Source organism: Homarus americanus, unplaced genomic scaffold (assembly GCF_018991925.1).
Source record: "Homarus americanus isolate GMGI-L3 unplaced genomic scaffold, GMGI_Hamer_2.0 scaffold56241, whole genome shotgun sequence".
Classification (NCBI taxonomy): domain Eukaryota; kingdom Metazoa; phylum Arthropoda; class Malacostraca; order Decapoda; family Nephropidae; genus Homarus; species Homarus americanus.
The window spans coordinates 839,380-862,827 of record NW_024740202.1 but is presented as its reverse complement, the minus strand read 5'-3'; the positions used below and the strand labels follow the sequence as shown (position 1 = coordinate 862,827).

Below are 23,448 nucleotides of genomic sequence, written 5' to 3'. Positions count from 1 at the left end.
GCAGTTATCAAACGGTAGATCCTGCTACCATATGGCATCACGAAAATTGTGAGCAAGTCCCAGGTTGTTGATCTGACTTTCTGCCTCATTTACACACAATTGCACCATCCTTGACACCGGCTCCTATTCCCACCCGAAATCCCTCGTCCGAGAATTACTGTTCGACACCACAACTGAATCCAGCCCATACGAGCACGTACTGGTCGCTATAATAACAGCCCAGTCCCAACCATTGTAAAAATTATCAATAACTTTTAATCCAGCAGTGTATTTACTCCCAGTCAATCTTACATTTTTGCACTGTCCCTGTAGTATGACCTTCTTCCCACCTAGTCATTATATATCATATGTATATCACTTATGTTACTTGTATACGATTTGTCAATCAAGAGACCCATTCCCAATTATGTAACTATATTTGTAGTCTTCCGGCTGCCAAGCTTTTTCAATAAACTTATTATTATTATTATTACACACACACACACGGAAATTAAGTCAACAAACATCTGCTTTCTCACTCCATATTTTAAAATGTGATGTAGTATAATGATGAAGGGATACAACTTTGCTCATTTATACTCATCACAATATCCCTAAAAATACTTTAGGTTTTGTGTTTATTCAAGACCTCTTAGGTTATGAGACCCACTAATCCCCCACCCAAGAAAGGGTGACCTGATATTCCATCAGGTCAGTAATATGAGACCACTAATCCCCCCCACCCTACTTCCACCTGACACTGAGTCAGGTCAGGTCCCGTCCCCCCCCTAAAATAGCTTTTGTCTTTATTCGAGACATTTTCAGAAAATGCTCTCGATTTTCAACCCCGGAAAATTTGTTCCCAAAGCCGGAAGTTTTTGGATAATTTCGGCTTTGGGAATGATTTTCCGAGCAAATTTCAATTCCGGCTATCGGAGATTTCCGGGTTTGAGGGATTCCGGCTAACTGAGGTATTACTGTAATAATAATAATAAGCTTGTGATGTATGTACAGTCGGGGACAAAAGTTACATCCCTGTGGTGAAACCGAGTCACAGGAATGGTCTCTGAACTGACTTACCCCGACTGTTGTATCTCGTTTGGGGTCGATACTGTTTCATTTTAGGAGGGAGCAAACTTTTGACCCCGACTGTACATATTTCATTTATTATTATTGCTATACATGATTGGAAGTCGGTTGTAAATATTGAGTAATTTGAATTATTACATATCTTTATCTCTCTCTCTCTTTCTTTCCAGTAAGAAAGAATCTGAACTTCCTAGAAGCTGTGATTTAGGCTTCATGTTGCGGTAAGAGTTTTAACAAAGACCTGCAAACGACGACTTCTACCCATGTGATGACAGACGTGTGCTAGGTGACACATGGAAAGAGAGGTAAGACAGTTTTTCATGCGTCATCCACGCGGTTTCTGATGCGTCGTAGACAAAAATAGTTTGTTATGCATCGTAGTGTTAAAATAGTTTGTTATGCGTCGTAGACAAAAATAGTTTGTTATGCATCGTAGAGAGTCACACATTGTTACCCATGAGTTGGAAAGGCAAATAGACTCCTCGTGCTTCACCCATGCGTCCCAAAGAACAGTCACGCATGGTGTGTGTGCAGTGCGGTGAAGACTGATTTTATGGCCAAGAGAGTTGTGCACTACACCTTAATATGGTTGGGGATATTCCCTTATGTGTACCAGGGCCCTCCCCTTCCTAACTTCAAGGTCCTCCCTCCTACCCTCATGGTCCTCCTCCTCCCCTCATGGTCCTCCTCCTACCCTCTTGGTCCTCCTCCTACCCTCTTGGTCCTCCTCATGGTCCTCCTCCTACCCTCATGGTCCTCCTCCTACCCTCCTTGGTCCCTCCCTCCCACCCCTCATGGTCCCCTCCCACCCTCTTGGTCCTCCCTCTTGGTCCTCCTCCTACCCTCTTGGTCCTCCTCCTACCCTCTTGGTCCTCCTCCTACCCTCATGGTCCTCCTCCTACCCTCATGGTCCTCCTCCTACCCTCTTGGTCCTCCTCCTACCCTCATGGTCCTCATCTCACTTCTTGCCATGAGTCGTTGCTGTCCACACACCCCAACACCAAGATCCTATACTTAGGGGATTTCAATGTATATCACAGAGTGGCTTGGCTCTGCAAGGGATGACCCAGGTGGAGCTGAGGTACTCTCTTTTTCCTTACTTAATGATCTGTAACAAATAATTAAACACCCTACACGTGTTTCTGATCGACAGGATCAACTTGACATTCTTGATCTTTGTTTTACCTCTAACCCCTCACACTATTCATACTCAATTTCTGGCCCCTTTGGGTCTTCTGATCACAATCTTATTTCTATTAAATCAAACTGGGCACGACCACCTCCCCCACGTCCCTCTAAACGCCAACTATGGCACGATCGGAGGGCAAACTGGGAATCCTTGCAAGACTTCTCCTCCGACTTTCCTTGGGATGAATGTTGCTTTTCCAGGGACGCCTCGGTATGTGCTGACAGCATTGCTGGGGTCATACTCGGTGGTATGAGTACATTTATCCCGTCTTCTACCAAAATATTCACTTTACAATCATGGTTTGATCGCTCCTGCTCTTTTGCATGCAGGGAGAGAGATAAGGTGTATCAAGTTATGAAACTATCTCCTCATATTACTCACTCCTCTTTCATTACTTCAAGGAATCGTTGTAAAGCTATTCTTCGTAGGGTCAAGCGGAATTTTATAAAAAGAAAGACCGCTGTCCTGACATTCTCTTCTTCTAGTAAATCCTTCTGGTTCTTAACCATAAACATGTAATAATATCTGCACTCCTTCTCTTCCGACCTGATAACTCTATAGCCAACTCTCCCCCTGATAAAGCCAATCTCTTTGACACCTTATTCTCCCCTAACTTCACCTTAGACGATTCCAACTCTATCCCTCCTGCTCCTCCTGCTGAACCTAAGCACTTTCCTATAATCTCCATTCGTATAAGTTGCTGTGTGCTATCCAGGTTGGATGTGAGTAAGGCGCATGGACCGGACTGAATACCCCCTCGTGTTATGAAGGAGTGTGCTGAAATTCTAGCCCCTGTGCTTGCTCGTGTCTTTCGCCTTTGCCTCAAAACCCAACCTTTCCTTCTTCTTGGAAGAATGCCTCGGTTCAGCCCATCCCGAAGAAGGGTGACCATTCCAATCCCTCTAACTATCGCCTCATTACCTTAACTTCAAAGATTTTCGAAACTATCTCAAACTCCCATTTTCTTCGTCACCTTGAACGACATTCTCTTTTGCCAAGCGAGATCTACTGGTCATCTGCTCTCCTACTGCACCGATCTTTGGTCATCCTCTCTTTGAAATTATGGGGAAACTTTCGTTGTGGCCCTCGACATCTAGAAAGCATTTGACAGGGTATGACACAAGTCTTTGTTCTCTAAACTTCCCTCTTATGGTTTCTCTCCTCCACTTTGTTCTCTAATTTCTAGCTTCCTTGAGAACCGATCCATGGCAGTTGTTGTCGAGGGATCGATCTCTCGCTCTTTATCTACCAGTAGTGGCGTCCCACAGGGTTCTGTTCTTTCACCTACTCTCTTCCTTCTTTTTATCAATGATTTACTTCGCACTACGACTAATTCTGTCCATTCTTACGCTGACGATTCTACTCTTCACTCTTCTTCACATTTTTCCCTCCCCCCCCACCCCCCGATTCTCAAACTAGATCTGTTTCTAGAGTTGATATAATTTCATCTATCAATGCATATCTGTGCAGCATCTCCGTATGGGGAGGTAGAAACTTGGCTAAATTCAATAGTAATAAAACACAGTAATTATCAATTACACTTTCCAAATAAGGTGATCTCCCACCAATCACATTTCAGGACACAAACATTCTGCCAAATTCTAAAATAGATATGCTAGGCCTCACCATTTCCTCTAACATGTCATGGAAGCCACACATCCACAACATTGCTAAAGCTGCCTCCCGAATGCTGTGAATGCTGTACAGATGCCGTAGCTACTTCACTCCTGAGCTATTGCTTCAATTTATAAGGGATTCATTCGTCCTAACTTGGAGTACCGCTCTCATATCTGGGGTGGCTCTTCTTCTGTCCATCTGTTAGATAGGGTGGAATCAAAGGCATTTCGTCTTTTTGACTCTCTTCCTTTAGTTGATAATCTTTCTTCGCCGCAATGTTGCTTCACTCTCTCTCTTTTACAGGTTCTTTAACGGGCAATGTTCTGTGGATTTGGCATCCTGTGTACCGCCTGCAAGGACGTGGGCTCGTAACACACGTCTTGCCCACCGTTTCTGCGTGGATGTCGGTCATACTAAAATAACCCGTTAGAGTACATCCTTCTTTCCTCACACAGCCAAACTGTGGAATGCTCTGCCTTCTGTGTTTCCATACTTGTACAATGTCTCGCTTCAAAAAGCTGGTTTCTATTTTTATTTTAGTTTTACTTTTATTCTTTTTCCCCCTAGGCCCCGTTGTGGGTCGATGTCCTGTGCCCGGGTGGGCTATTCCCCGTAAAAAAGAAGTTTGGCCCATTGTCCCCCCACTAGCACTGATAGTGTGACCCATTCCACCCCACTAGCACTGATAGTTGGACCTATTCCATCCCACTTGCGCTAATAGATTGGTCCATTGTCCCCCAACTAGCACTGATAGTTGGGGCCCATTCCACCCCACTGTCACTGATAAGAACATAAGAATGGAGGAAAATGCAGCAAGTGGTTATAGGACCGAATGATCTCAGTCTGGCTTGGGATACCATCACGAAAACAGTGGAGTGTATTGTCTCTGAACCATATATTGTTTGAGCTTGACTCAAGCATAATATACTCCATAATTGGTGTTACTTATTTTGTTTCATAATTCATGTGGTCGCTGCTTTACGTGGGTGAAATATTTGTACACTTCCTTTATTAATTATTTCCTTATTTATTGGTGTCATTGTTGTTCATGCTCATTCTTTACTTATATAATCCTACCATTTTTAGTGCTAAATTGGTATGACTCGCTATTCTCATTCTTCCAAGTTGGGCAGTACTTGTCAAAGGAGGCGTGTTCTTGCTTACAGGAAGTCCACTTCAGCTTGAGTGTGAATGTTACCTGTGTGCATGTTTGTGTATGGCTGTATGTGTGCTTTATGTGTGAGTGCATGGGCGTGTTATGTATGTGAATGTGTGTGTGTGTTTGCCATTCTAACTCTTGTCCTATTTATCTGTCCTTCTTTATCATTCTTTAGCTTTTATCACTTGTCTGTTCTGGGAGAAAAATGGAGGAGGCCACGAGGATGTTGAAAATTCCTCATGGGGGGAATGGAGTGGAAAAAGACTGAGAACCTTTGTCCTAGACGAAGTACTTTACATTTATCCACATTAAATTTAATTTGCCATTTTTCATATCATATGAAAAATTTGTATAGATCTTCCTGTAGTTTTGCGGATTCCACGTCAGATTAATTACAGACCCTATTTTAGTGTCATCAGCAAATTTACTTATGTTGCTGTCTATGCCTATATCTATGTCGTTTATGTATTTAATAATGGTCAAAGTACTGCGTCTTGGGATACTCCACTAGTGACGTTACTCCAATCTATGACCGACTGTACGTACAGTATATCTCGATACTTTTGGCCACAATCATTACGTTACTTACCAACCACGGCGTCATAAACTGAACCACTGCTCTTCTGTATTTGCGTCATAGCGTCAAGCACTGTCTGCCATGCAAGGCCGGCCCGGGGAACAAAGGGGGATGGTCGGTGGGGCGGGGTTAGGTGTACGGCGCTTAGACTACTGATAGTGAGCAACGAACCGTGTGTACCAGAGTTAATGAAGGGCGGGAAGGAGGGCGTGGGGTGGAATGGGGAGGGTGTGCCAGTGGTAATGTTGGGTGGAGTTAGGGAGAGGGAGGAAGAAAGGAGGGGGGGAGGATAGATCTGAAGTTATATTATTGTAGACACATGAGGAGTGTATGGTGATGTTAATTTATGGTAAGGGGGGGAGAGGCAGGGGGAGGGGAGTGGTGCAGAAGTGATGATTCACCATGATGAAGTTGGAAAGATGATTGAAGGTTCGGAGCGTAGTAGAAGGGGTAGGCGGAGCGGTTAGAGGAAGCAGAGTGGAGAGAATAGAGGGAGGGTCGTTTGGGTGCACATTGATAGGTTTAGGAGGAGAAGGAGGGAGACGGGCGGAGGGGAGGGGCCCGAAAAGACTGCCGATTCACCATGAACAGGTCGGAGACAAAACGTAAGGGTCTGTTTGCCGTAATTCCCCACCAGGAGAGAGGGGGCGCCTTGGAATAGACGACCCAATGGCGATGTTCTATGAGAGGTCTGCTTGGACAGTGAAGTGTTCAGTAGGATCTATCCTCCCACGCGACACAGACAGCCTCCTCTCTCTCGCTCTCTACCTTCCTGTGGTAGACACTAACGAAGCTGACAGGGGAGAACATGCCTCAGATAAATCAAAGGTCCATACGGAAAATATCAGAACTCACATCAACCCAGACAGAGGCAGTACGTCGGCTGGACTAAAGTCACTCTTCTACTGAATGCAAAGTGAAGAACCAAAGGTCGTGGATGAAGAAATTTTCTACCAAGCCCAAAGTCGACAGCAATTGACGAAGAGGGACAAGTTTTCATTAAAGTTCAAAGAGTCGGAAGGAAATTCAAACAAACACAAGTGCATCAAGACCAATAAACGCCACTCCGGCAGCTCATAGAAGAAGACCAGTTCCAAGCAACTCCAAACAGTAGCCCTAAATTCAAATCCGGTTTAAACAAAGTATGAGAAGCGGTGTCAAATAAACAGCAACAAAATAAAACAACCATCAAAATAATAATAAATTTGGCATCAACAATCAAGTTTCTCACAAGTGGAAAATAAAATACATACAGTATTATGAGATAAAAAACGCATCTACCCATCAACGACCTCTTGAAGAAAAAAATCAACCAGCCGACAATACCTCCTACTTCACCCTCTGTTCGTGTGTGTGTAGGATATTCCTCTGTTCTTCGATCCCACAAAAACAACAACAATAATAACATCAGGATGGAGCAGAACTACGATGATCTGGAACCCTCGTTCAGGATAGGCGATGCAGTCATGGGTCGGGGAGGAAGCATCGCCGACCTATGCCAGGCTTATTTAGGAGGCCTGGACACCCCATTAGAAGACCTTACTTCTGTCGCATCAGCACGGACGGACACTTCCTCGTCCTCCTCTTCCTGCCACGGACGCATGCGTGTTACTGATTGGACTGGACAGGTAAGTGTGTGTTGTAGCTGTGACCGTTGTTGTAGCTGTGACTTTTATTAATATTTTCATAGATTCATAACTAGTTGAAAAGAATGATAATAGATTTATCAGACATGGACACCCACTTGTGAAGCCATGCTGGGAATCATTTATCAACTTGTGCTTCTCGAGGTGATTTCGAATTAAGTTTGAAAATATAGCTTCCAGTAATTTGCCTACAATTGATGTTAAACCGATTGGACGGTAGTTTGAGGATAGTGATCTGTCTCCCGTCTTGAAAATCGGTATTACATTCGCTATCCTCCAGGATTCTGGTACTACACCCGTTTTTAATGACATGCTAAACAAGTTTGCTAAGGGCATATTAAGCTCTTCCTTACATTCCTTCAATACTCTGGCAAATATCTCGTCGTGACCTGGTGACTTATTAGGTTTTAGTGTATCTATTTATTTACTAACATCATTACTAGTCATTACTATCTCGCTTAATTTATTTTCTTCACTATCTATGTATATAGTCGGTGCCTCGGGTATCATGTTTAAATTTTCAGTTGTGCAAACTGATGAAAAATATCTGTTCAGAATATTGCTTATTTCTCCCTCGCTACCAGTTAACACGCCGGTGTCTGACTGTTGGTCCAACCTTGTCTCGTGTTTACTTTCTTACCACTCCTACGGGAGACACATTTAAACAATTACTTTATCTCATCAATAACTAGGATCATAAGATTATTATCAACTTGATATTCTAATACTTGGTATAAAGAAATTTTTACATTTATACTTACATTATCGCGACACCTTTCACTACACGGTAACCCAAACAATTTGTGAGTATATCTAACGGTCTTCTTACAAATGTATTCATGAATTTTTTTGCTTAGTCAAATTTGATATTATAAAGTTTATTTCTTAAGTTCTAAGTTTGATCAGAACAATTAACAAAGTTCTTTTTAGTACAGTACCAAGAAGTTCATTTGATTAGGTAAGGAACTGAAATTATCTACAAAGTTACACGTATATCGAGCAGTGGTCCTCCCCACCCTGCTATATGGCAGCGAGACATGGATCCCATACAGGAGGCACCTCAAGGCACTTGAAAACTTTCACCAACGTAGTCTACGTTTCATCCTCTTGAGTTCGCTGGGAAGACAAGAGAGCACCTGCCAGTATTCTTGCTGACACCAACTGTAGGAGCATTGAGGCTACCATTATACATCAACAACTACGCTGGACTGGCCATGTTGCCCACATGGACGACAGTAGACTGCCAAAGCAGCTACTTTACAGTCACCTAACGGAAAGTAAACGTAACGCCGGCGGGCAATTGAAAAGGTATAAGGTTAGTCTTAAGACAACCTGAAGAAGTGCCAAATCGACCCCGTCACCTGGGAGACGATTACTCCACATCGTAATGCTTGGAGGAGCACCACACGAGCTGTCAATACTTTCGAGTTAGCCCGACTGCAAACCGAGGCAGACAAGTGCCAACGCCGGAAAGACGCCGCCACCGCCCGTCCCGCACAAGATGTAGCCCTCCACATGTGAAACGAATGTGAACAACTCTGCCGGTCCCGTATCGACCTCTTTAGTCACCTCAAAACTCGCCAACGTAGGTGACACCTTTGTATCCTAGCTGGATGATCGTCATACTTGATTCCGAGTGATAGCAAAGTAGTAGTTATTTATATATATATATATATATATATATATATATATATATATATATGAGAGAGAGACTGTACTCCCCTGTCTCACTCCCCCAGCAGGTAGAGTTGTGGGCGAAGGAGATCCTACAGGGCCATGGAGTCGACCCATACAGCGTTAATCTACAGCCCCTGACTACCATCTCCGGCAGGCAGCTCCTTCTTCTCTCACACACCCAGCTGAGAGGCTTCCTGGGTGACTACTGTGCTGATCTACTACACCAGGAGCTGCAGAACCTTCAGTATGGTAAGTGTTGGCCTCTAGGTGTTGTAATAATAATAATAATTAACGGTTTATTGAAAGAGCTTGGCAGCCAGAAGGCTGAAAATATACAGTTACATAATTGGGAATGGGTTTCGAATTACAAATAAGATAAGTGATATAAATAAGACATATAATAACTAGATGGGGAAAAGCTCAAACTACAGGGCATTTCAACATAGTGACAGTGCAAGAAGTAGTGTTTACTGGGAGTGAACACACTGGTTTATTACATCTTATTGATAATTTTTACAATGGTTGGGACTGGGCTGTTCTTATAGCGATCAGTTCGTGCACGTATGGGCTGGATGCGGTTGTGGTGTCGAACAGCAATTCTCGGGCTAGTGATCTCAGGTGGTAGTAGGAGCCGGTGTCGAGGATGTTGCAGAAGCTTCCTACCAAATTTGCAGATGAGGTCGTGGTGATGGTCAGTGAGAGTCGAAAGGGTCAGTGTGTTGAGCGCTTCTTGATATGTGGAGTAGGAAGGGAAGAGAATGATCTTGCATGCCCTCTTTTGGACTTTTTCTAGGTGTTTACGTTGTGTGGCATTTAGGGAGGAAGACCAGGTAGGGGAGGCATAGGTGAGCTTATTGAGACCGTAATGTGACAGCCATTATCAAAACCTTCTCACGACTCCTTGAACTTGTTTCCTGAGTTCATCTATACATCTGGTATCCTTCCGAGTCATCAGTTGAGGTCTTGTAAAGATTAGGCACCCCAGCTTATTTCATCTGATAATTATAGACCCCATTGATAAATTCACATAACCTAAACCTAACCTAAGCCCCCTCCAGGTAGCATTAGGTCGTTTTAAGCATCAGGTGAAATAAACTCCGGGAGGCTTATCTTCAGGTGATCAATGTCGTGAATAACAATAATAATATATTCAATTCAGGTGTAGAATTCTCATGTCTCTATCTCGGTCTTCTTACCCCATGACCAGGAGGCAGCATGTTAGTGACATCGACTTTCCCAAGAGACGTCTGGAGCTCATCTACCTCGTCCCACACCACCACCGATTGGAAGGCTTCTGGACAGAATAAGAACGACTCTACTCAATGGACAAATCCAATGCCTTTCCCTCAATCGCATAACCTAGAGGCTTCAGGTTCATATTACCATTTGAAAAACTTGGGAACTTCCAGACATTTTCCAGATGAAAGTTCCTGGACCGCCTCTGGTAAGAACTCCAACAGGACGAGCTCCTACGACTCCCCAGGTCTTCTGCACGACTCCACTGACTTTAGACATGGATCATATCACGAAAAAACTGACTTGGGACCTGACTCCTATCATGGCACTGCGGACATTAGATCACGGGAGTGTTATTATAATCACAGGGAACATGATTCCTATCGTAGCCTGGACGAAAACGTTCCCTGTTCTTCCTCCTCTTCTTCCTTCCATGACCAACAACATACCTGCCCCTCAACCTCCACCTCTTCCCACCATGACCAACAACATACCTGCCCCTCAACCTCCACCTCTTCCCACCATGACTCGAGTCAACATGGGCCATTATTCTCTCTGTCGTCCGGGTCCTTCTACAGTCCACAGGGCTGGAGCAGCGCTGGGGGTGCCTACAGCGCACACGATTGGACACAGGGGGGAGAAGATGACCTGGAACCTCCCCATCAGTTGACACCCAAAAGAAGGCGACGAAGAAAACAGCACGTGGACTCCGACCAGCTAGCGGGGGCGTTGGTGACCTTGGAGCTTCAAGAGGAACACCACCTGACGACGAGGCATGGTGAGTTGTGTGTATGTGTGTCATCATCATCAAATTCCCTATACCCCCAAAAGTCCAAAGGCGACGGACGAGTGGCGACGAGGACAGGCAAAGGTGACTGCCGGGAGTGTTTAGTCAAAACTTTGCACTTGAGGCACAGATAAGATGGTCGTTTATGCACTGGGATCTAGGCAGCAGTGCAATCCGGTGCTGTTGTGCGACTGAGCAGCCCTTTCGAGGAGCTACTCTGCTCGTCCCACATGTGGAGGGGGCTAGTAAAGATGCCCTGAACATAGCCTGCCCCCCCCCCCCAAAAAAAAAACCTGACTGGGCAACCGCACCCAGAAAGGTCATCAAAATCACAGATCCAAACAAAAACAAACTATACAACCTCTTGTGGTCGCTGCCTGGAGTGTTAGGATCCTTCTGGATACTGGCACAAATGAGCGTCCTCAGAGAAGAACTGCCCTTGTGGCAAAAGAGCTGGCTAGGTAATACACCGATTAGAGAGTTTCGGTTCCCAGATGAGGGTCAAATCACAGAACGGGGGTCCCGCTATACCTTCTTCTGGTAGGGTAAGCCTGCTGCAGAGAGAAACCGCATTTATGGAGTTGGGTTTGCCATCCGCCAACGCATCCTACACAGGCTAACTGAAATGTCTATTGGAATGAGACGCTCCGAGCCGGCGGGGAGGACATCCAGTACCGGATGAAGGATCTTTTTAACATAAGACGACTCCAGACAGGAACAAAGGTGTCGGCAGCTTCCATTACTGAACTTCAGTATGCAGACTACCTCACTCTTGTTGCTTACAATGAAGGCGACCTACAGGAGATCCTGAACACCTACTCAGATGTGTATACACATTTCGGTCTTGAGGTGAATGTATGTAGGACTCAGATTCTCTTTCAGCCTGCCCCTGGCTCGGACACACCTCCACCATCCATCCATCTTAACGGTACTACCCTCTCTAATGCTACCCACTTTCAGTAACTTGGCTCCCACTTGTCCACCACCGTGGTCATTGATGAAGGTGCGCATCTCAAGACCTTAGCAGACTCCGTACCCGCATCTTCAGCTGTATGGAGCGGAAATTGTCTACAAAGTTGCACCTATATCGAGCAGTGGTCATCCCCACCATGCTATATGGCAGCGAGACATGGGTCACAGGCAGGAGGAAGCTCTAGGCACTTGAAAACTTTCACCAACGTAGTCTACGTTCCATCCTCCGAGTTCGCTGAGAAGACAAAAGAGTAAATGCCAGTACTCTCGCTGACACCAACTGTAGGAGCATCGATGAACAGTTATGCTGGACTGGTCATGTTACCCTCATGGACAAAAGTAGCCTGCCAAAGCGGCTACTTTACAGTCACCTAACAAATGTATCGCTGGAGGGCAACTGAAAAGGTATAAGGATAGTTTTAAGACAAACCTGAAAAAATTACTAAATCGACCCCCTCACGTGGAGGACAATTACTTCACACCGTAAAGCTTGGAGGAGCACCACACACACGGTGTCAATACTTTCGAGTTAGCCCGAATGCATAACGAGGCAAACCAGTGCCACCTCCGGAAAGATGCTACCGCTGCCGTCCCTCCTGCACTATATGTAGCCCTCCACACTTGCAACATCTGTGAACGACCATGCCAGTCCTGTATCGGCCTCTCTAGTCACCCCAGAGCTCACCAACGAAGGTGACATCGTTAATAACTCATATCAATGTATCATAGCTGGTCTATCGTCATACTCGATACCCAGTGACAGCAAAGTAGTAGTGTGTGTGTGTGTGTGTGTGTCACTCTGCCATCTCAAGACTCAGGCTTAACGTAACTATTCTTAAGCAAAAGTGTTCTCTCTCTCCCTCAACAATATATTGAACCATACAAAACTATATCCGGTCTAATTATCATTACTAATTCAGTGACCTCCAAAATTTTGGTGTTGCAGAGGAGGAGGAGCCATCTGGGCAGGTGAATGAAGATGACGTTAGTGGTGAATGTGGTGGTGGAGCAGATGGCGGTGCAGGTGGAGCAGGTGATGGTGGAGCAGATAGTGGTGATGGAACGGCTAGTACCATTGACCTGGAACACTTTCTCTCAGGAGACGTTCTGAAGAAGATTCCGTCCAAGACTAGAAAGCGAGGTGAGATTTACTGCTCTCCTTCTTCGTCGATCTTCTTCGTCAATCTTTTTCTTCTTTAATATTCTTCAATCTTCTTCTTCATCTTCGTCAACCTTCCTCTTCTCTTGTTTCATCTTATTTACTCCTCTTTATCTTCTTATTTTCTTCTTTATAAGTTTTCTTTTTCTTCTTCGTCACTCCTCTTCTTCTCTACCACCCACCAAAATTATACTCCACTACAGTACGAGGTCCTAAGAGCTGGGAGTTCCTGATACGACTCCTGCTAGACAAGAGGACCAACCCGTTACTGATCCGCTGGGAGGAGGAGAGCACCGCTACCTTCAGGCTAATGCAACCCGAGACAATAGCTAAGATGTGGGCACAGAGAGGCGTCGAGAAGGCCAACCTCTCCTACAACAACTTCGCCCGTGGCCTCAGGTAACTGGATATAGCGCCAAAAAAGCTATTACAAGAGATAGTGTGTTGGTATTAGCTTTAAAGGAGGTATAAAGAGTCAACTGCTCGTATTACACGTTACATGAAGTATAAGGGGGGAGCTGACCCAAGTGTTAAACGAAGGCAACAAGAGATGGGGTGATGATATTTATGTTCAATGAGCATTACAAACATGGGATTTTGGCACACACCAAATATGTGTTTCTCCGACTATGAAGTGGGGGGGGTGAGAGGCTGTTATTGTAATGGTATTCTGTGTGTGTGTGTATAATAATTAACGGTTTATTGAAAGTTCTGCAGCCCGAGCGATGAAAGAATACATTAGACAAAAATTACTTATTAAATATAAAGACATGGGGTAGGTGGGTGGTCTAACAAAAGTTTACATCACTAAGAGGAGAAGGAACATGAATTGAACATACAGATTATCGTTTACAGTTGATGGCCCAGGCTGGTTTCTTGTCCTACTGTGTGGGGTCACGTGAGCCCCCGTGGTGTGGTAACTCGTCCATAGATGAAGGACCTCGCGTGGTCATGGAGACACCGGGTGGTGTGGTGTTCACGTGGTGCAGTAACTCGTCCATAGGTGTTGATATGAAGGACCTCACGTGGTCATGGAAACATCAAGTGGTGTGGTGTTCACATGGTGTAGTGACTCGTCCTTGGGTGTTGATATGAAAGACTTCACATGGTCATGGAGGCACCGTGTGGTGTGAGGTGGTGTCACAGTACCTCACTCTCTGCTAGGTGGTGTTGTGTTATCTCCTAGTCAGGTGTAAAGCCGGCCCACTGTTGTTCCCAGGGTGGACTGATTAACACTGCCGGGTCAGAAGATGGTGGTCGGGACCTAGGGGTGCTTATTTCACTGGTGGGTCACTGCTCTTGCTGATACTGTCTAGTGCTGAGTTCAGTGGCTTAAACACTGATCAGCACTGATCCACTTTCTGAAACGAAATTGTCACTTTTGATGGGGTTATGTTGATATCCTGGTGGTGAGGACGGGTCGAGGAGAGGGATTTGGGGAATGGGCCAACATTGGCCAAGGGGGGCAATAGCAGGAGCAGTGTCTCATAGGTAGTGACCTTCCGGTGGTCAAGGATGTGGTATGTGTGTGTGTGTGTGAAAGGGTAACAATTATCCTTTTGTTTCCGTAGATATGGAAAGATACATTACTTATCAAATCTCACTGATGACGTGATGAAATGTCGCAAGGACTTATCGACTTCAAAAAATATATCACTTTCTCTTAAGCATCACTAACCCTGATTTCATGCGTGATAGCGTAAGACTGATTGATTTCAAACGTGATGGAATAAGTTTGAATGACTTCATAGGTGATGACATAAGATTGACTGACTTCATAGGTGATGCAATAAGCCTCATTGACTTCAATGGAGATTAAAATCCTATAAGACTCAATTAACGTAGGAAAATCGTTTCATAAAATTCACTGCCTCTCCTCCCTCAGGTACCACTACGCCACAGGGGGTCTGGAGCCTGTGTCAGAGAGGCAACTGGTCTACCGCTGTGGTCCAGATGCTCTCACGTACCTCGAGGACATGAAGAACCAGCAGTGACCATCTACAGGAGCCACACACTGACGACGATGGAGGAGAGAGTGCTGGGGGGGGGAGGGTAAAAAGAGAGAGGGTGATGGCACTTATGTTATAGGAGGCGCCAGGAGTAGAATAATCAGGAAAGAAATGCCTCGATGATTAAAAAATTGATTTAGGAGCAAAATATCATATGAGGCTCAGGAATGCTGGAACTAATATAAGAATGAGTCAATAACTGTGGGACAGAGACATCGTCGTGTAAGATAACGTTTAAGAGGGAAATGTTCTGCCAGGTTATTGAAGATAAAGACAAGGAGACAGAGTAACAGCCCAGACAAATACACAGACACGAAGTAACAGTCCAGACATGTTCCTCCTCACAGCCTGTCGTTCATAACCACAAGGAACACGAAACTCAAACTGCTAGAAAGACCAAAACTCCAACATTTGCTGGGAATATAAAAGCCGTGAATGTTTCTATTACAACAGCAACTTTGTCCTCGCTTGTTAATTAATGACATCTCCCACAAGTGAGGATAGTCTTGGTGTTATAATACAAGCCTTCACACGATCCCCATGAAATTCTGTAAGGTAGTTTGCTTTGTTTTTTTTCTGAGACGACTTTATCATGAATATAGAAGTTACAATTTGTGTTTACCTTCAGTGTGGGAGGCAAGAGCACTATCCTAACCTAACTTCGGTAGCACTAAGGTGTTTATCATCAGGTGAAATAAACTAGTGTGGATAATTTTTAAGTAATGCTTTTTATTTTTTTTCGTTCTAGTTCATATTAGTTTATCAATAAAAGGGTGTCGTGTAGGTGAGTCACAACAGATGTATAGTGAGGCACCTGTACTGTGTCGTGTTGTAACAGTAACTTCTTTTATTTTGCATCTTCTTATTTTCTATTTATATCTTTGTTTTAATTTTTTTTCCACCTTTAGTTCATTCTCTGTATTTCTCGTGAGATGGTGGAGGCTAGGAGGTGGAGGGAGACTAGAGGAGGAGGTAAGGAGTTTGAGAAGGTGGTAAGGAGTTTGAGAAGGTAAGGGCGGTTTGTGGTTAGGGCACCCTCACCCCAAAGGCCAGAGTGGAGAGGGGAAGTAGACGAGGATAACTGGGGAATAGGGGTAACCTGCAAATAGGTTATGTTATTACTAATGGGTTCACTGCATCACTACATACAACCAAGACACTGATAACGCATCACTCTCACAAAGGAGGGATGAATTAGGACTCTCAATAAACGGTTACTGAATTTATTGAATACTTTCTAGTAGGGTTTAACAATTACACCTCAAAGCAATAAACCTATGCTCCCAGCTAGTTAAACGGAGACCACGTATCTCACAACCTGCCATGTCGCCACCACAGACGTCCCACATCTCTCCCCACAAAATTCTAACACAGACTGTTTTAAAACCAGGCGGCCTATGTGCCACATCTTCATGGCGTTACGTCTCGCAGGCTCTCTTGTTGGTTCAGGCCTAAGGCATTCACACTCACAAGTCACGACGAATGGCTCGTGCTTGGCGGGAAATACTTGTGTTGTTTTATGGTGGGTAATCTTTGTCTCGGCTAAATTTCCTGTATTTCTCTTAACATGACACAATCTACTTCAAAAACATGATCTTGTTACACTATATATTAGGTGTCACTTTACTGTTTACGAACGTAAATTAAGTCCAGCACTGTTCACTTCTATAATGATGGGTTAAGTCTTTGAGCATGATGGTTTAACCCTTTTGAGGATAATGGTTTAATCTTTTTGAGGATGATGGTTTGTCCCTTGTGAGGATGATGGTTTAACCCTTTGATCTATAGTTTAAACTCTAAGCATGATGTTTTAACCTCGTAAGGACGATGGCTTATTCCTTGAGTACTGAACTTCAATGCAATGTATCAGTGTTACTGTTGTCCTTGAGAGTTTAAAGAACATTTTAAGCTTTCAAACAAAATGCAATAACGTAAGTGACAAAAGCTTTTATAATTCAAGCGTTTATTACCAGAAGGATGCACCAAATAGCGAGGTTGTGTGGTTCAGTGTGGGTGAACCTTTTAAACCCTTCGACTCTGTAAACAAAGTAACGTCGTCGCTTTTATTTCCATGTAACAGCTAGAGTGACCAAATATTTCACAAGTTTGAATGATATTATTCTCTTTTTTTTTTCATTGATCTAATAAGTCGTAGTTGCATTTAGTTTATATAAAAAATATTGATCTCTGTTTGGTGCAATAAAATATTTATGCTTCATTTGTACTGAATTGATGACCTATGTATGTAATAATAATAATAATAATAATTAATGGTTTATTGAAGGACATGGCAGACAAAAGGCTGAAAATATACAGTTACACAATTGGGGGAATGGATCACTTGATACAAATATGAAACGCATTCAGACTAGGAAATGCTGCTATTTTTCCTTTTGTCATTTTTTCCCGCCAAAGAGCTAGTTTTCTTTTAAAACAAGAGTTCTTCTCATCGATGTCAACCATGGTCGGATTTCGTCCTTACATTTCAGAATTCAACTCGTTCAGGTGCTGGAATCTATCACTCAGTAAGCAAGCTTCGCCAACTAAACTTCATCTCTAAAGTGGTCAGTCAAAGGGTGATTCTTCTCTCTCAGAAAAAGTTCAAATTTTAATTTTCCCACGAGACAGCCATCGGACTTGTGAGTGATAGAGCAAGTGGTGGTATGGGGACCCATTTCTTCACACATGGCCCGGAACAGTCGAGAATTCAGTGCTTTTGACTTGATGAAGTTCACAACCTTTATAGTATCCTGTAGAACGGAGGTGAAGCTCTGGTTGAATCTCTTGCGTCGCTAAACTCTCTGGGTGAAGGAAACGGTGAATGATAACAACATCCTACACGACTTCCCATCATGGCTGGAGCACCATCACTACAAACAGTACAGCAATCACCCCAGTCAAGATCATGTTGCTTACAAAACTCCCTGACCATTTCGAATATGTCTTGGCCAGTTGTAGTGGTTCTAAGTGGCTTCCAAAACAAAAATTCTTCCACAATGTCATCATCTGTTTTGTACCGTACAAACACCATGAGTTGTGCTTTGTCTTCGATATCTACAGAATCGGCAATTTGAATCGAAAGCTTCCCTGTCTGTTTCAAGCCATTAACAACTTGTTCGAGAATATCTTATTTCATATTGTCTATTCTTCGTTTGCTGGTGTTGTCTGAAAGTTGGACCAATTCAATTTTTTTGGCAATATCTTCTCCACAAACAGTCCTGACCATGGCAAGTGCAGCTGGTTTAACAAGTTCTTCCCTGATTGTATGAGGCTTCTTGCATCATGCTATTTTCCATGAGACCTCAAATGATGCTTTTGTTACTTTCTCCATAGAAACAGTTGCTGAATTTGTTGGGACATCAAATCTCATGCGTTTTGTGTTCACTTCGTTTTCCTTCCAGAAACTCAGTGGTTTGTCAATGAAATTAAGATGAACACTTTGCAGATGCCGCTTCAGTTTGTTTTCCTTCATTGATTCATTTGCTAAAACTTGCCTGAGCTTGGTCTGTCATAATGCAGATATCTTCAGCATAGCATATTACACTCGTTTGGCTGAACTGAAATGTCAGCAATAAGCTTGTGCATCAGTATATTAAAGAGCATAGGACTTAACACTCCTCCCTGAGGCGTGTCAAGCTCAAATGATCTCATTCTGACACTTTTGATTCCCCTAAACAGAACACTGGCATACCTGTTGGACAGATAACCTTTTATCCATGTCAGGAGGTTACTTCTGATGCCAAAACTAGCTAGTTGCTCAAGTATATTGTCTCTATTAGCTACATCAAAGGCTGATTTAAGGTCTATGAAGGCTGTTTGTGTCTTATCTTTTGAGTGAACAAGATATTCTGCAAAGCATGTCTTGTGTGCTGTGCCCGGGCATGAACCCATGCAGATTAGGGGCCAGTTTGTCTTTGACTTGAAACATGAGACGGTTGAGAACAACTCTTTCCAGACTTTACATACAGGATGTAAGTGAAATTGGCCTGAAGTTCGGAGAGTTAGCTTTAGGGATTAATTCTGTTTCCATGAGTCCATGTCTTAGGCAGAATACCCTGTGTGAGGCTCATTTGATACAGGTCAAGCAGTGGATGGTTAGGGACATCATTTAACAATCTCGGTGTTATAGGTTATGCCATCTTCACCAGGGGAGGATGATTCATCTTTTATTAGTGCTGCTGTTAGTTTGCTGTGCGTTATAGGAAACTGGTCGATAAGGCCTGGTGAGGAACAGGCTATTTCAATATTGAAACCCTAATTAATGTGTATGGTTTTAAGATATTACTGTATGTCAGGAGGCAGTGATTTAACACTAGACCATTGGTTTAATAGCATGTCGGCATAATCTGTCTTATTCTTCTTATATTTATTCTTCTCTCCCTCCTCCTCCCCCCCCTTCCTATCTTCTCTTATTTCTTCTTATTTATTCTTAGAAATGAGGAGAAGAGAAAAGGATGTAAGAGACAAGAGATAAAAGCCAGAGGAAAGAGAAGGAAAAAAATGTCAGAATGAGTGAATATAGGTGAGAGAAAATGTGAATCATTAGTTGAATGGGTAACTGAAGAAAGAGTAATAATAAGAATATATACTTTATCTAAACATTTTATTTAAACTAACCAAAGTACATATTATCCTAGAGCCTTTTTAAAGCAACAAGAGAAGTTCTTTACCTAAAATTTCCTTAAGGAGTTTCACTTGTCCCAAGAAATTGTGGATCACGGCTGAAGTCACTGTTGAAATCACCCTGTGTGTGTGTGTGTTCGGAGAGAGAGAGAGAGAGTTATGGGTTGGGAGAAGAGAGAGAGGAAAATGAAATTAAAAAAAAGAGAGAATAAGGAGAAATAACTCTACTTTAAATATAAATATCAACTTCTTCAACTTTTGTTTTTGTATAATTAATATCTAATAACTTACTATATATCAACTTCTTAACCTTTTGTTTTGTTTAGTTCATATCTAATAACTTTAAAATATCTCGCTATATTTATCAAAGTACCACACGCACACATATACTTATACAGGGATATATAAAAACAATAATATATAACATCATAATATAATTTTAAAGCCACAATGACTGTACAGCAGTGTTTTGGGGTGAGCTCATGACGCCTTATGCCCATATTAAGTCTTAAAACAACTAAAGAAAATACAGTAAATTACAATATAAACTAATGATAAAAATAATGACTAGATTTGGTCAAAAGAATAACAAGACCAACAGAAAATATCTTAATTAATATCAATAAATTAGTCGCTTCTTCAAAAAAGTTTATCAGCCATGTATAAATTATTGTATTGTGAATAAACCCACATATAAACTGGTTTAATGTATACAGTGATATATAAACCCATATACATATAAACTGGTTTAATGTATACAGTGATATATAAACCCACATATAAACTGGTTTAATACAGTGATATATAAACCCACATATAAAATTGGTTTAATGTATACAGGATATATAAACCATGTAAGTTGTAAAAGTTAATGCTTACGCTGTATAAATATTTTCTTATGATGTTTGAGCTAAATGAATCTCATGTATAATTATTATTCATATGAAGAATGAATTAATATCATAGCACAGAGGAATAAACAGTGGATAGTCTATATAGTAACATGGTGTATAAATAAGTCTGTATATTATAAAATTACTTAGTATTGTAAGTCAATATATGGTGTAGGGACCGGTGTAATAGAACACAACACAACATACAACAATTCAGAGCAATACAAGAAACAAACCACATTTGTTTATAACGAAATTAAATCTACAGTATAACAATTATGCATAACGACACACTAAACGTATAACACTTTGTGTATAACGACGATAAACGTACATTATCTTACATAACGAAATTAACTCTCACAGTAATGACGCTACTAAAAACATTACAGTGAAATAAGAAAATAATGACTATACGCTCTTGAGGCGTCTCTCTATTATTTTCCCATCGTAACGTTATTCAGAAATGTTCATTACCTTCGTGGTCTGCTTCTTCTCTAGTATTAATCATCCTTTTCCTCTAACTTTTCTGCCCCTTATCTGCTCTTCTTCCCCTCTTCTCCGCCTTCTTTCCCTTCCTCTTTGCTGGTTTAACAGGGTTGGAAATTTATATGGTTTGGATCACACTTGAGTCCTTAGTTACAGTATAGCTAGGTTAGGCTGGCTAGGCTACGGTGGAGTAGTAGCTTTGGCTTGACTAGGCTGACAGTGGTAGTGGCAAATGTTAGGCTAAAGACTACTAACGGTAACATGGCTAGTGCTAGGCTAGGCTAGAGGCTACCAATGTGCAGCAGTTTAGCCATCACTGGTCAGCTGTTGCAGGTACTCTATTGTCGGGGGTCCACACCTGTACACCAGCTGTTTCCTCCATCACTGGCTGTATGTCTCGTGTAGCATGTCTGTAGGGAGATGTAAGTGTTAATAATAATAATAATAATAATAATAATAATGATAATAATAATAATAATAACAATAATCACACACACACAGGTAAGCGTCGACTCACCTTAGGCCACGGGCGAAATTGTTGTAGGAAAGATTTCGCGTCTGACCCGACCTGGTGGACCAGAGCTGAGCAATGAGGTTAGGTTGAGCGAGTCTGAAGGTGGCACTCTCTCTGTCTTCCCACCTGATGAGATGGGGTTATTCTGCTGTCACTGAGTAAATCGCATCAGGAACTCCCAGCTTTTTGGTCCCCTTACTGTTGGAGGTAGAGAGAGTGGATTAGTATTTGTTGTTGTTTTCATTATGATTGTTGTTGTAGTTGTTGTTTTTGATGTTTGTTGTTGTAGTTATTTGTTCTAGTTGTTTGTGGTTGCTGTTGTAGTTTGTTATTGGATCTTATTATTATTGATTATTCTATCTCAAACAGTTATTTATTATTTCCCTCACTGCTATATAGTTTATCAATATCTTAAAGAAAAAATAGGGATGTGCCAAGTTACACCCAATTAAGTTCATATATTAAGAGCTGACTACTCCCACTTTTATGTACATGCTGCCAGACCCACGTAGCTCACACCATGGGCTGACTTTTAAGGGTCGGGTGGAGCAATGTGTTTGGCCATAATTTGTGCGGACACTTCCATGCTCTCTTTCCTCCTTAGGCCTCTCCTCATCTTATCCGTGATCATACTTTTAAATCCAATAAAACATGGAGAGTCAGACAGAGACGGGGAATTTCACTCTGCTTCTAGTCTTGGACGGAATCTTCTTTAACACGTTTGTAGTACTACAGTTCCCGGACGTCATATCGAAGTCACCACTGCATCACGGTATCACCACTAGCGCTACTGATGTCACCACTAGCGCTGGTAAGGATTTCGGGCTGTTCATTGTTTGAGTTTCTGTACAGAAAATAATTGTTAATTTTACTGAAATAAATATTAGTCTATGTAATTGCAAAAAGGGATCCATATCGGTAATGTGAGCCAAGGCAGAATTGCACAAAACCCTAACGAATTGTTTGGTTAAGCTGTAACGCCATTATAATCGTCAAGTGTTGTTGAGTAATGGTAAATATGGTAGTGAATGGCGTAACTTACCACACTTGATGTGCACAAACTGCTCCTGTAGGCCCAGATCTTGTAAATCGTCCACCACGGCGTCATAGGCCCCTGGTCCTCCTAGAGGCTGTGACTGTGACTCGTCTCCATTGCCTCCCATGACCACGGATCCTGGGTGTCACAGGGGGCAAGCTATTCGATAGTGAGGAGGAAGGCCACGACCTTGAATTCGTCAAGACTCCTTCAGATAGCTGGGGTGGCCAAGGTTCCTCTGGCAGGTAGCGATCGACATCAAATATGCTGAGTCTAGGTTCCCCACTCCTGGCTGTCAAGTAGAGGCAGCTGGAAGACATGGACTGTAAGCCTCCTGCTCCTCCAGTAGCTCCTGTAAGTGTTGAGAGAACTATATATCAAAGGTGTTTAAGGTTGACCAGAGCTATAATTATTCTCGACTGGATCACAAGGAAAAATGATCTTCATTAGCATCCCAGCTTATTCTGATGATTAACACCTCTAGCTTTATGTGGAGGAGGGTTAGATATGAATAGAATAGCTAATTGAAGTAAGTTTTAAATTAGGTTATAAAGAGGTTAGATTAGGTAATGTTATGTTAGGTTATCAGGCCGAGCCTATCATTATCAGATAACATAAGCTGGGGGTGTCTAATCTTCTAGACCCCAAACAATGACTCCAGAAGGAGCCGATGTTGAGATTTGAACCGAAACCAAGCTCCAAGGAGTCGGAGAAGGTTTTGCTAATGGCTGCTGCATTACTGTCTCAACAACACCTAGAGGCCAACACTCTACCACATACTGAAGGTTCTGCAGCTC

The 23,448-nt window shown here is 42.7% G+C and overlaps 1 protein-coding gene across 1 annotated transcript; it reads left to right on the top strand.

The window, feature by feature from the left end:
* The first annotated feature begins 7,022 nt into the window (after positions 1 to 7,022).
* Positions 7,023 to 13,128, top strand: LOC121875232 (uncharacterized protein DDB_G0271670-like). The gene is made up of 4 exons (XM_042379690.1): positions 7,023 to 7,238; positions 8,999 to 9,182; positions 10,141 to 10,947; positions 12,875 to 13,128. Exons 1-4 carry the CDS (start codon positions 7,023 to 7,025, stop codon positions 13,126 to 13,128), a joined length of 1,461 nt encoding a protein of 486 aa, XP_042235624.1.
* The last annotated feature ends 10,320 nt before the right edge of the window (positions 13,129 to 23,448 follow it).

Excerpts from the sequence above, each read along its gene's own strand:
- LOC121875232 (XM_042379690.1), top strand. The coding sequence starts at position 7,023 with ATGGAGCAGAACTACGATGATCTGGAACCCTCGTTCAGGATAGGCGAT. Across the intron at positions 7,239-8,998 it reads TTACTGATTGGACTGGACAG|GTAGAGTTGTGGGCGAAGGA; the intron begins GTAAGTGTGTGT and ends CTCCCCCAGCAG. Across the intron at positions 9,183-10,140 it reads GCTGCAGAACCTTCAGTATG|GAGGCAGCATGTTAGTGACA; the intron begins GTAAGTGTTGGC and ends CCCCATGACCAG.